This window comes from Achroia grisella, unplaced genomic scaffold (genome assembly GCF_030625045.1).
Source record: "Achroia grisella isolate CSIRO2021 unplaced genomic scaffold, CSIRO_AGI_Agris_v1 utg779, whole genome shotgun sequence".
NCBI classification, from domain to species: Eukaryota; Metazoa; Arthropoda; class Insecta; order Lepidoptera; family Pyralidae; genus Achroia; species Achroia grisella.
This window is the reverse complement of record NW_026713019.1, coordinates 3,947,752-3,960,913: the sequence shown is the minus strand read 5'-3', so window position 1 is coordinate 3,960,913 and position 13,162 is coordinate 3,947,752. Positions and strand designations below refer to the sequence as shown.

Genomic DNA, 13,162 nt, shown 5'->3' with positions numbered 1-13,162 from the left:
CAAAAGAGAAAAAAAACAATAATAATAATAATACCTAATCTCCATTTAACATACTACCTAAATAATCCACTGCCATCCTAAGAAACTCCAGCAAATTACAAGTAAATATGTCTAGATCTGGAAAGCGACTAACTACACCGTTGAGTAGACTCAATGCCAGAGAAATAGGAGCCTGTTTGGCCAGCTCTGTTCTTCTCCATGGAACATGAAACAAGTTTCGTCTTCTTGCTTGTACGTAATTATTGGGCGCTCTTATGGACACCGATGTTAATACCGCTTGGTTACATTTTTCACCTCTCATGACTTTGACTACATATTCCATTAATGCAATCTTCCGTCTTACTTCAAGTGTGTCATATCCCACCATCCCCAACAAAAACATAGTAGGATATATATTAGGGTATGTGACTCTATAACCGTACTGCCTTTGATATACATATCGTATAAACTTTTTTTGGAGTTTCTCCACCATGAGTATATATTTTGACTCATGTGGGTTCCAGATAATTGCGTTACTTTCTAGTTTACTGCGTACGAAGACATTATATAGTATTTTAATACTAAGTATGTTGTCTAACTGGTGTGCCTGCACCAGATTATAGAATGAGCTTCATGTCCAGTAAGTAAACATATTTCTAGGAGAGTTTTAGTAGGGATGGTATGGAGGTCAATTTGATTGGCTTCATTGCTAGTAACGGGGCCGTTAGTCATTAAATGTAAATTAAATTTTAAAAATTATTTTCAGTGTACCAAATAAACAACGGGTAACAATTACTAATTTTACATTTAACAATTGCTATATTTACGCGTCTAGAAAAAAGATATATGGAATGACTCTTACACAGGTAACTATAAAATGAGAAACAATTTAGGTAATAACTATATAGTTTATTTCAAAAAGTAGACGGAAAACATATTTAGAATAAAATGTTAAGTAATAGACAGTGGCCTACCAACACCATTTGAAGCCCGTGGCAAGAACATTGGATCAGGCCCTTCCATTATCTAAAATGGCTTGACGTAGTACGAGATACGTGTCGGTAAGTAGGTAAAAAGTAGGTAAAATAAAATAAGCTAATTATATACGTATATTATTTTTATATTGTTTATGTAAAAGTTGATACTACTATACATATTATGACAGGCAACAATAAGGCGTTGGAGCACAATGAATAGTTAATAAACAAATATTTACTTATGAAATTTGCATTCTTGCTTGAGCAAGGAAGTAACCTAATTAGAGACAAAAAATTCGACTAACGGAACGTTGGACGACAGTAACCGAGAACATCAGCCCTGTATCCACTGGGACATTGGTAGGGAACATGGATAACTTTTCTATCTAAATCAAACTGGGCAATTTCAGGATGTTCTTCATCGCTTTCGGATTGCCTTTTCTTTCGTGTGAAAAAGGAATGAAATTGAGTTGCAATTGAAGTCCATAGTTTGGATGACCTGGAAAAAACGAGACAGATATAATATAAGCGGATACTTTAGTAATAAATATTAACAGCATGACGTTCTAGTCATTGAGCTTACTGATGTTATGTTACGCGGCGGGTTTTCTTTCCCGCAGGATACAAACATGTAATTCTAAAAAATGTAATTCTATCAAATGTTTACCTACCTAGGCAGGTAGTAAACAATTTCATTGTATAAGTTCTGTTTTGTTATTTTAGTTAGCATTATCCTTATTTTTGCATATCCTTACTAATATTATAAATGTGAAAGTATCGATTACGCTTTTACGCAAAAAATACTGAACCGATCATCATGAAATTTTGTACACATGTTGTTGGAGGTATTTGAAAAATAAAACAAATATTTTTTATAAAAAACTAAAAAAATATCAATCTTTTGCTATTTTAGCGCCATCTGCGCGATAGCCGCGGGTAAAAGCCTAATAAAATCATGACGAGGAGAAAATCTACTTATCTATATGTTATTGTTGTGTTACTCTTTCATGTATAAATATATGGAGAGAGAGGTTTAAAATGTTCATAGAATATGTTATTAAATGTGGATTAAAATACAGACTGAAGAAAGTTGAGAATATAAAAAGGGATAAATCTTATTAACATTATAAACGCGAAATTTAGGATGGATGGATGTTTGTTACTCTTTTAAGCAAAAACTACTAAATGGATTTTGATGAAGCTTTATAGCAACATAGCCTATACACCAGAATAACCTAGGCTAAAAATTTCACTGACACTCACGGCTGAAACCGCGAGCACAGCTAGTTTCAAATAAATTCTTGATATTTTACTAATAAAATAATTTAATTGTAGGTATTTATTGTTGTCGTTTTATATATCGTCAATAAATAGCATCTAATGTAGACGCGGATGAAGTCGCGGGCACCACAAGTTTGTATAAATATCAGCAAAAATTTTTCAGTATTGTTACAATCAATAGCTATATCTAAATAAAATTGGAGAGTCTGTTTGTAAGAATAAAATAACCGTTTCTACGCACTACATGCATATAAATACGGTACATACACCAAAATATAATTTTTCACATTTGTCTCTCTGTGTGTTCCGGCTAATAACTGAAATGGCTGGACCGATTTTGACGGGATTTTTATTGGAAGGTAGATGATGTAATAAGGAGTAACTTAGGCTACTTTTATTTTAGAAAATTGAAGCTAAATTCCACGCGGACGAAGTCGCGGGTGTAGCTAGTAATTAATATGTGCAGAGTAAGTTTTCTTGAGAACTATTCTAATTCTATTGGTTGTAGTTGGTCTTTATAGTTTCACTGGATAATGTAGATGTACGTAAGGACACAGATTATTTACTCCATATATTTTCTAGTACGGCGAAGTAATGAGAGAGATAACTAACAGGCACTATCCTTATATACCCATTAACAAAACTCGAGGCACATAATTATCAAAAAACGTTCTTTCCGACTTCGTTACCTACATAATTATGACTATGATTTTTTTCTGTATAAATACCCTCCTTAAGGTAAGTATGCGACCTACAAATATATTATAAGAAGAATATATATTATACCTACATATAGAGACGAGTTACCGTCATGTGAACAATGCTATTGACGCCCATGGTGTCCCTCGTACATTGCAATTTAGGAGGACTAAGGTGGTATGCTTCCGTATCCTGTAATTTTACTGCCCTATCTTGTCTTTCAACCGAAACACATCTTACAAAGTAAGCAGCATGATAGCTGAAATGGGTAAGACAAACAATCTACCCTTGCAGACGATTTATAACAAAGTGTACCGCAGTAAATTTTTGCTACTTATACTTTAGGTTATGTATGTACCCAAAATATCTATATAATTAATCAATCCCATGTTATCTATATCTGATCTGACTACTATAACTACTAATAATAATATAGTTATTACACTAGGAAACACTTATAGATTTATATTCTGTTTATGTACGTTAGGTTGTTCAACTAGTAACATCCATGTGAAACAAAAAATGAAATCAAATAATAGAAGATCGTATTACCACAGAACATGTTGCTCATTTCTCAATGAGTTTATTTCACGGCATTCTCCTCTCACGTATTCTTCACCAAACAAACACATAGTTTGAATGTTATAGCCAGCAGGACTTTTGTCTTCATTTTGGTACATATCGAAGCATAAACCATTCCACCACTGCTGATTGGGTCTACATTTTTGTGTATGTGTGTTCTGAATATCTGTTTCATAGGTCTTCACACCACTGAAATAAGTTATTGTTATTGTACAAGTTACAAGTTCAATAAAATACATGACAATATTGTGTTTCTATATATCTGAACACAGAGTATACTGATTCAGTTATTATGTGTTATTTATACTTATATCTGGTTATGTCTTATCGACATTGGTTACACATTAGGTACATACATGGTTTTATCTTTTCCTACTACAATTCAATTATAATTTTAGTATGTTAATGAATTTATCTGTGGCATACTTAGTCTATACTATTATTGTAAATAAATAAAGCGTGTCCGTATGTCTGCCTATATGTTTGCTACCTTTTTTTTATATAATCACCGAAAGAATCCTAATAAAATTCGACGTGAAGGTAGATTGTATTTAGATGACGGACACATTCTTTTCTTTTCTTTCCACAAAAAATTGTCGTAGGTACCACTGAGTGTTACGAAAGAACGTGGAATTTGGTTTGCATCTTACCGCAGTGAATGCATCGGTAGTCGGAAGCTAACATACACTTAAGAAACCTACGTACGCAGTCGTCTTTATGTAAAGTTTAGTGGACATCTCTATCTCACCTATTTTAGTTCTGAAGCGTTTTTTTATTAGTCGTGGTTCTATTGCGATAGGACATAGTAATTACCAGAGATGTGCAAAAACAGTTTACAAAATTGTATTTATATGGAATCGTAATTACATAGAAAATGTTACTATGCATATCAAATGCAAAATAATTTTAATTTTGTATTTAAAAATGGCATTTTCCAAATACTTTTATAGTTACTTTCTTTATTTCATTAGTAAGCTTTTTTATTAAAGCAAGTCATTATTTTTAATATACTAAGATTTTGTTTGTTTACAACGCCAACCGTTACAAAATTACCCATAGTGCTCACAAGAGTAGTAGTAACATTTTATTTGTTGCACAATAGATAATAATGTAAATCAGTATTATCAAAAAATATTGAATTCAGTACCCTCACTTTCCAATCAGTCAAAACTTAGTAGGTACCTATCTATAGGAGTGAAGAAGATATGACAAATTTATATTCAATCCTAATCCATAATTGAAACGCAGATTGGAGTCCGATCTTGAGATAGGTATCAATATAACATTGGTAGCAATCTTGGTTTGTGGATACGTTATTAATTTCGGGCGTAAATAGTAAGACATATTGAAAATGAGCCGTTTAAGCTGGTAATAGACCTTCCTATTCTGCCCTTCCCTGGAAAATAACCGTTTTATAGAAATATGAAAAAAATAATTTGTGATACCTTTGGTGGTACCTCTCGCCTTACTTTTCGTGACGGAGGTATAATTCCGTAAGATTGGACTCTTTCTTTCTTATATAATTACTTAATTTTAAATTATCACAAGTTTTTAATAAAACTAAAAGGGCGTTTAGCATTTTACTAGTACAACCTGTCCTAAAAAGTATCACAAAATGCTTTTATAAAATGTATTTGAATATGGAAAATGTATTTCGTATTTTTCACATCTCTGGAAAACAGTAATAACAAGGAGTCTACACGTGGGTCACATGACGACTTGAAATCTGTGCTGGTGGCATATTAAGCCAGATAACCCGTTACTTTGTTGTAAACGGACCCGTTTGATATTCCAATTATATGAAGAAAGTTAAATTATTATTTATTATTTACTCAACTCAGTTTCGCAATGGAATAATATATTATAAATACCTATAAACCTTTGTCAGGAATTACTACGTTTATACATAGATTTTCATGCGGTTTTACCGCATAAAAATCCGTACAGTAGAGATTATTGCGAATTTGTTTTATAATACATATGTATAGAAGGTTATATATCTATATTTTTTATTAATTTAAGTTATATGTAGGTAGAAACAATTATAATGACAATAATATTTGAAAAACAATTACTTATTCACAATTAGTATCTACAGAATTCCGCGTATGAATTAACTATATATACTTACAATTGAAGTTTGAATAGCATCCACAACTGAATATCACGGCATTGTTCATTCACAAGAATTTGTTCTAATAAACAGTTTGTAGTACGGGCAATCACATTATCAGGATTCATTACACCATTCCTGGAATCACTGCATTGGGCATTCATACAAACCGGTCTCGATAGGGTAATCATATTTTTCAGTATATTTAAATTTTTCCATAAAGCACATAAACTATTGGCAGTAATACTTTTATAAACTTCATTACCATTGCACACATCTCGACATTGTCCGTTTACATATTCCTGGCCCGCTAAACAAGTAGGTGATATCGTAATCACATCGGGATTTTCTTGACCAGGAGGGCGATTTGGTGAAACAGTAATAACATTATCTTCGCACGGTCCATTTATAGATACAAGTTCCGGCGAACAATTTGATGGTGGTATCGTAAATCCATTTTTGGGATCATTATCATTATTCCATATTTCACGGCACTGTCCGTTTATATATTCATAGCCCGGCGGACAACTAGGTGGTACAGTTATCATATTCATAGGATCAGCTTCATTTTTCCATATTTCACGACACTGTCCATTTATATATTGATAACTCGGCGGACAACTAGGTGGTACAGTTATGATTTTCATGGGGTTAGCTTTATTTTTCCATATTTCACGACACTGACCATTTATATATTCATAGCTCGGCGGACAACTGGGTGGTACGGTTATCATATTCATCGGATCAGCTTCATTTTTCCATATTTCACGACACTGACCATTTATATATTCATAACCCGGCGGGCAACTAGGTGGTACAGTTATCATATTCATCGGATGAACTCCATTTTTCCATATTTCACGACACTGTCCGTTTATATATTCATTGCCCGGCGGACAACTTGGTGGTACAGTTATCATATTCATCGGATGAACTCCATTTTTCCATATTTCACGACACTGTCCGTTTATATATTCATAGCCCGGCGGACAACTAGGTGGTACAGTTATCATATTCATCGGATGAACTCCATTTTTCCATATTTCACGACACTGTCCGTTTATATATTCATAGCCCGGCGGACAACTAGGTGGTACAGTTATCATATTCATCGGATGAACTCCATTTTTCCATATTTCACGACACTGTCCGTTTATATATTCATAGCCCGGCGGACAACTAGGTGGTACAGTTATCATATTCATCGGATGAACTCCATTTTTCCATATTTCACGACACTGTCCGTTTATATATTCATAGCCCGGCGGACAACTAGGTGGTACAGTTATCATATTCATCGGATGAACTCCATTTTTCCATATTTCACGACACTGTCCGTTTATATATTCATAGCCCGGCGGACAACTAGGTGGTACAGTTATCATATTCATCGGATGAACTCCATTTTTCCATATTTCACGACACTGTCCGTTTATATATTCATAGCCCGGCGGACAACTGGGTGGTACAGTTATCATATTTTTGGAATCAGTCTCCTTTTTCCATATCTCACGACACTGTCCATTTATATATTCCTGGCCCGGCGGACAACTAGGTGGTACAGTTATCATATTCATCGGAGCAGCTTCATTTTTCCATATTTCACGACACTGACCATTTATATATTCATAGCCTGGGGGACAACTAGGTGGCACTGTAATTACATTTTTAGGGTCATCGTCCTTTTTCCATATTTCTCGACACTCTCCATTTATATATTCCTGGCCTGGCGGACAGTTTGGTGGTACTGTAATTACATTTTTCGCATCGTGATCTTTCCATATTTCACGACACTCTCCGTTTACAAGTTCTTGACCCGGCGGACAATTCGGTGGAACAGTAACTATGTTCTTGGGAGTGTTCTTATTGTCCTCTTTATCTTTGTATGATAGATTGGAGGAAACACTTTTATAGTCATTATTTTGACACGGAACGGTAATTACATTTTTAGGATCTTCGTCGATTTTCTTTATATTCTCTTGAAGCAGATCAGGTGAAATAGTGACGGTATACTTTGATAAATCATAATACTGGCTTATATCACTACATTGTCCATTAATTTGCACGTGTCCTTCTGGGCAGTTTGTTGATATTGTTTCAATATTGTGTTGATCGATAGCCCCAGACTGAACACAAGAAATAAAGAGTAATGCCCCAAATGTTCCTAAAATTTTAATCATTATTTATAGTTTACATTTATTATTTTTATATATAATATACTCACTAGTGATTTGTTTACAGTGTATAGTGTCGGTAGGTTTACTACAAGTAAGAAGAAAATAATCTATACTTTATAATTGAGTTTATCAATGCGAAGTTGATAAAGCTACTTATGACGTCTTTGATTAAAATGAAAGCGATAATTTAACATTGTTTTAGAATATTTGTGTAATAAATATTTTCAAAAGTCCTATCCTTATGATCCTTTATGATGAAAAGGTATTTTAAGATTTATTTCCGAAAAGGAAACCGACTTCTGTGTTCATAATATAAGTAGTATACTCCCGGTATACAATTTGGGTTGAAATGGGCTGTGATCTAATATGAAGTTCAGTATTTGATTGATTTTCCTAATACCATTGTATTAGCAATAACGGCGTAAAAGGCCAACTGCCTGTCATTCCTAACGGCCCCGGATCCAGAGGGAGGCAACACGCTCGCCCATACCCCGGGAGGGAACTTCTAACTATTTTTGCCGCCCCCTAATGTCTATTAGCATACACACATAACTCACCTTAACGCATCTTTGACTACTTGACCACTGTTTGTGTTCTATGTATTTGAAAGTTCCATAATTAGTAATAGCAATACTAATTAGACAAATTATATATTAATATGGAAATTGTAAAAAATTAATTCAACCCTACCAAAACACAAGCCTGCGCGTTCACCGCTAAGAAAACCCCTTTTGCTGTGCTGTGCTGAGCCACAGCAAAAGGAATTTTCTTATTTAGCAATTCCAAAACGCGTCCATTACCATCTCTAAGAGTATTGGGATTCTCGGTGTCGACATCTCTAGCACAGTTGAGTTTCGTAGTCACCTCGAAGAAAAGGTCAAGCTGGCGTCAGAAAAGCTCGGTGTGCTAAATAGAGCGAGGCCGTTCTTCACTGTAGACCAGAGACTTTTATTGTATAAGTCGCAGGTTCGGTCACATATGGAGAATTTCTCTCATTTTTGGGTAGGAGCATTTGGATACCAGCTCTGTCCTTTTGACTCGGTTCTGAGACATGCTATGAAAATTGTCGATAATCCCAATCTCTCAAACGGTATCCAGCCACTTAGCTTGAGACGAGCTTGATCGAATATACAATGGACTGTGTTCTGAAGAATTGTTTGACATGATGCCTACGTCTACCTTTTATCATTGTACAGCTCGATATCGACAGGGAATTTATCCTCACACGATGGAACCTAAGTTGTCTCGGACAGTGCAGTTTCAGAAGAGCATCCTCCTGCGTAAACTTAGATTGTTTGGTTGTAAAACCTTACGCAATTGCCATAAAACGAATCACTAACTTTAGCCAAACGACATTTAGGTAAAATCAGTTTGTTATTGTTACGTAAGCTTTTATTAGTACAATCACTAACTCTTTTGAAACTGTCTATATTATTCCTGGTATACATGATATTTTCATAAATGTATTGAGAAGCAACGTTGAGGATATTTGATTCCTTAAAGCACTCTCGTAAAGACTCCCTGGAACCCATACTATAAATGGAGCGAATGGCCCTATTTTGTAAAATAAACATTGTATTTATATCAGCTGCTTTGCTTTATCGAGAGACTACAGTATGGGGTTTTTCTTATGGGTCGGCAACGCGTTTCTTAAGGGTCGGTCGCATGTGACACATCTGGTGTCTGCGTCCATAGGCTACGGTAACCGTTTACCATCAGATAAACCATATGCTTGTTTGCCACCTACGTGGTATAAAAAAAATTGTTGGGTAAGACGAGGGGAGTCCTAGGGGGGCGAACATTTTATACTTTAACAACTTTCTAAACAAATGTCTTTTTAATCTGCCATACTCACATTTCTGAGTGCAACGATTTCCTTTAACAAGATATTAATTTTTTAATGAATAATGGTTTACGAGTGGTGGCTACTCAGTGACTGTAGGATATTTAGTCTTTAGTAATATTTTAGTCAGCGTTTTAAACTGTTTATTCGAAAAGTTACCACATGTATCACATATTTTCTGGTGTTGTTATATAGCACACCGTCTAGTGTGAAATTCACCACGTTTTAACACTAGAAGAAAACAAAAAAGTAACGCCATTAGTAGCAGAAGAGCGACTGTCTGTCGGAAAGTTATCAATAGACAACAATAGCCTGGTCAAGTAATTACTTACTACGAAGAATATCACAAAATTTATTATAAAAGTTAAAATAGGTTTAAGTTTATAATATACATATATCAGCGAAGCATATTAGACTATAAAATAATAAATTAAACTCTTACCTAACCATTTCTTAAAACGAATTCCTTTTGTTAGGATGGATAAAATAATACCTATATATTGATTAGTAATAGTAGTAGGTATTACGGTTTCGATTTGTGTTACATGTAAAATACGAACAGAAAGCGATAATAAAGCTAACAGAGATTAGTGTTCTCTGTTAGCTTTATTATAGCTTTCTGTTCGTATTTTACTCATAATCATAAAAATGAAGCTTTAAACTCGTAAGTCTATGATAATTATATGTAGCAGAAAAAATGTCTAAATTTAATGAATTGCACATTCTCATTAGGTACATTATTTCGACACGTTTCATCATTAAAAACTAGTTGACGATTATGATTAACATGAAATAGATATTTTAATTATATAGGTACTCGTATTTTATTGCGTCTTAGTGTTGTTCAATAAATTAATAGATATTAATAAAAATACACACTTTCTTAAATTCACACATTCATAAAACATTGGCTCCGGTTACAAAGTTTGTTCCTTCTTGACTAATTTGTTGTTTCGGTGTGATATTGACTTTCCGACCAAAATAGATATGTAAATTAGTCAATCTGTATTCAACACTAGCTAAGTTAGGCTCTTAAAATTATAGATTAGTTACGTAAATAAAATAATACATATATACACATACACATATATATGTATCTAAAATATAAAATATGGATAAAAATAATATTGATTAACAATAAGTACCTACTGTTATCTGACAGGGTAGTCAGAGACATTTTCAACTGTCAACGTTGAATGCAAAACTTGCCAATATTTCGCTTAGTATATTTGAATCCAACGTGGAAGGCCACAAACATATCGCAGGCATCAAATATAATAGAACTATTGAAATCATCGATGTAGTATGAAAGGTACCTACGTGTGGTGAGCATTTCAACAAGTTGATAGACGAGTCACGTTCTCTACGACACACGCAAGAAGTCAGTGACTTCATTGACTCACAATCACTATTAGTCGTATTTTATAACAACTACATAGTTAAATAATACCTTATTCTTGTTTCAACAAATTATACTTGTGTGCGTACAGTCAATTTAAAAATAATATAACAAGTGTATAATGTCTCTAAGAAGACAAGAAGCTACTATATATAAAATCAGAGTGCAATCGGTTCCTAACCATGCGTTGCCATTCACCGTCTCGTTATTTTTAGGGCGTCGGTTAAGATACCCTGAGAGTATTTTCTATGTATAATATGGAGTACATCCACCTACTTACAAAAAAAAAAATTATATCAGTTACCTAGTACCTACCCATAACACAAGCTTTAGCTAGCTCAACTTGGGCCTAGATGGCGCTGTGTGAATTGTCCTAAGATTATTATTATTTCCACAGTTTTACAATATATATCGGTTATTTTATTATTATTATTATTGGTATATGTTTTATTTTCATAGCTTTTGCTGGATTTTTACGCTTTGTGTTGTATACCACACTTACGGGCTAAAATTATTATTGTTATTATTATTATTATTACTTGACTTAATCTAAGTTATAGTACTTCTAGAAATTTTAATCGACGTTATTAAAACACACTCGTTAAAAGCGCACCTTTTAAGTTATGAATAAAAGATAGTACTTAGATATCTATATTAGGTATTTGCACCAGCGATATGCGTTATTTTTACCTAGTGCTTCCTAATTTTTTGACAATAACTGTACTTAGGTATAGAGTATAGTTTAAACAGAACGCATGACGAATATCAAATAATACTTCACTAGGTATGCATAGATGTATTAAGGGTGGGGCATGAGGGCTTATATCGTTACGTATCATATTGACAAAGTAATTATAACTAACTTCGTATAGTAATAAAAATGTGTAGCACGATAAACATAGATTTCTGCAGATCAAAATTACTAACATTTGCATAGACAATACAATTAATATCACTAACAATAAGTTAACTACGAGCAAACAAAGTACCTAGCGAAAGAGTAACCAGTACAAAAATGAGAGCCTGGTGAATAAAATATATATAAATATAAAAATCACATTAAAAACGAATTGAAAATTAAAAAGAAATACAATATTAGATATGTATATATATATAACAAAAACAACTGTAGCAGTAACTTATCACCATAAAGAATAATTTCATGGTATTATTGTTTAAATAACTATATAAATATAAGTAAATGAACAGTCCAGCACTTAAGAATTTTATTATTTATTAGGTAACTAACTAATCATTTCCAAGTTGCTCATACCCTATGAGCAACTTGGAAATGAATGGAATGACTTAGTGAGAAAAAGCACTAAAGAAACATTCTTATTATTTCAATCCTCATTCGTTTATACTAATTTTATTTTTCTAAATGTTTTTATTCATAGGTGCCTAATATACGCAGATTTCTATAAAATTTAAATGAAAAGGCCGTTGTGATAATAGCTTTGTTTTAAATTGACGCCTATATCTAACTGATACATGTATAATGAGGGCTACTACTTCACAAAGTTGAATAAAGAATGATCGAAATCAACAAAATTTTACATATATTTTGCGAAGACACTAGAAAAAGAAATTGAAGTTATTACTGAACAATTAATCTAAGAATTATATTCCGCAAACACATTCATAACAAAAATAAATATTAACTTTGAGATATTCACAAACATGACGTACAGGAATAATCAGGAACTGTTTAAATTAAAATACCTTTTATTATTAAAAATCAAATCACATATGACAGATACGCAGATCACAGTTCTATACCATCAAATAATAAAGTGTCGAAAGTACCTACTTTATGGAATTGTACTTATATGTACGGGTAATAACCGGAAATGTTGATTATCTCAAGGGTTTGAACGTCATATTGTGAATCAACTAATACATTTTGTATACGCCCTATTAGCTCCGTAGTTACCACGTGAATTTCAATTCTAGCTACAATGCCGAGAAGTTCACATTCGCTATATACTGGACAAACCAGATGTCATCTTGTTATCCTAAAATAACTTCAGTTTAACTGATCATAAAGCACCAACATCGTAACGTAGTATTGACAATTGAAAAATTGTTTCTCGCATATTGCAATTACATGTA

At 33.3% G+C, this 13,162-nt stretch overlaps 1 protein-coding gene across 2 annotated transcripts; it reads right to left on the bottom strand.

Moving 5' to 3' along the window:
• Nucleotides 1–1,063: 1,063 nt before the first annotated feature.
• On the bottom strand, nucleotides 1,064–11,074 carry LOC131850666 (uncharacterized). Of its 2 annotated transcripts, XM_059200968.1 has the most exons (4): nucleotides 10,972–11,074; nucleotides 5,650–7,795; nucleotides 3,489–3,707; nucleotides 1,064–1,455 (listed from the first exon to the last, which is right to left on the bottom strand). In XM_059200968.1, exons 1-4 carry the CDS (start codon nucleotides 10,982–10,984, stop codon nucleotides 1,257–1,259), a joined length of 2,577 nt encoding a protein of 858 aa, XP_059056951.1. In that variant the 5' UTR covers nucleotides 10,985–11,074; the 3' UTR covers nucleotides 1,064–1,256. The 2 variants fall into 2 exon arrangements, with proteins under 2 accessions (XP_059056951.1, XP_059056950.1); XM_059200967.1 differs by lacking the exon at nucleotides 10,972–11,074 and having other exon boundaries at nucleotides 5,650–7,871.
• Between the last annotated feature and the right edge of the window lie 2,088 nt (nucleotides 11,075–13,162).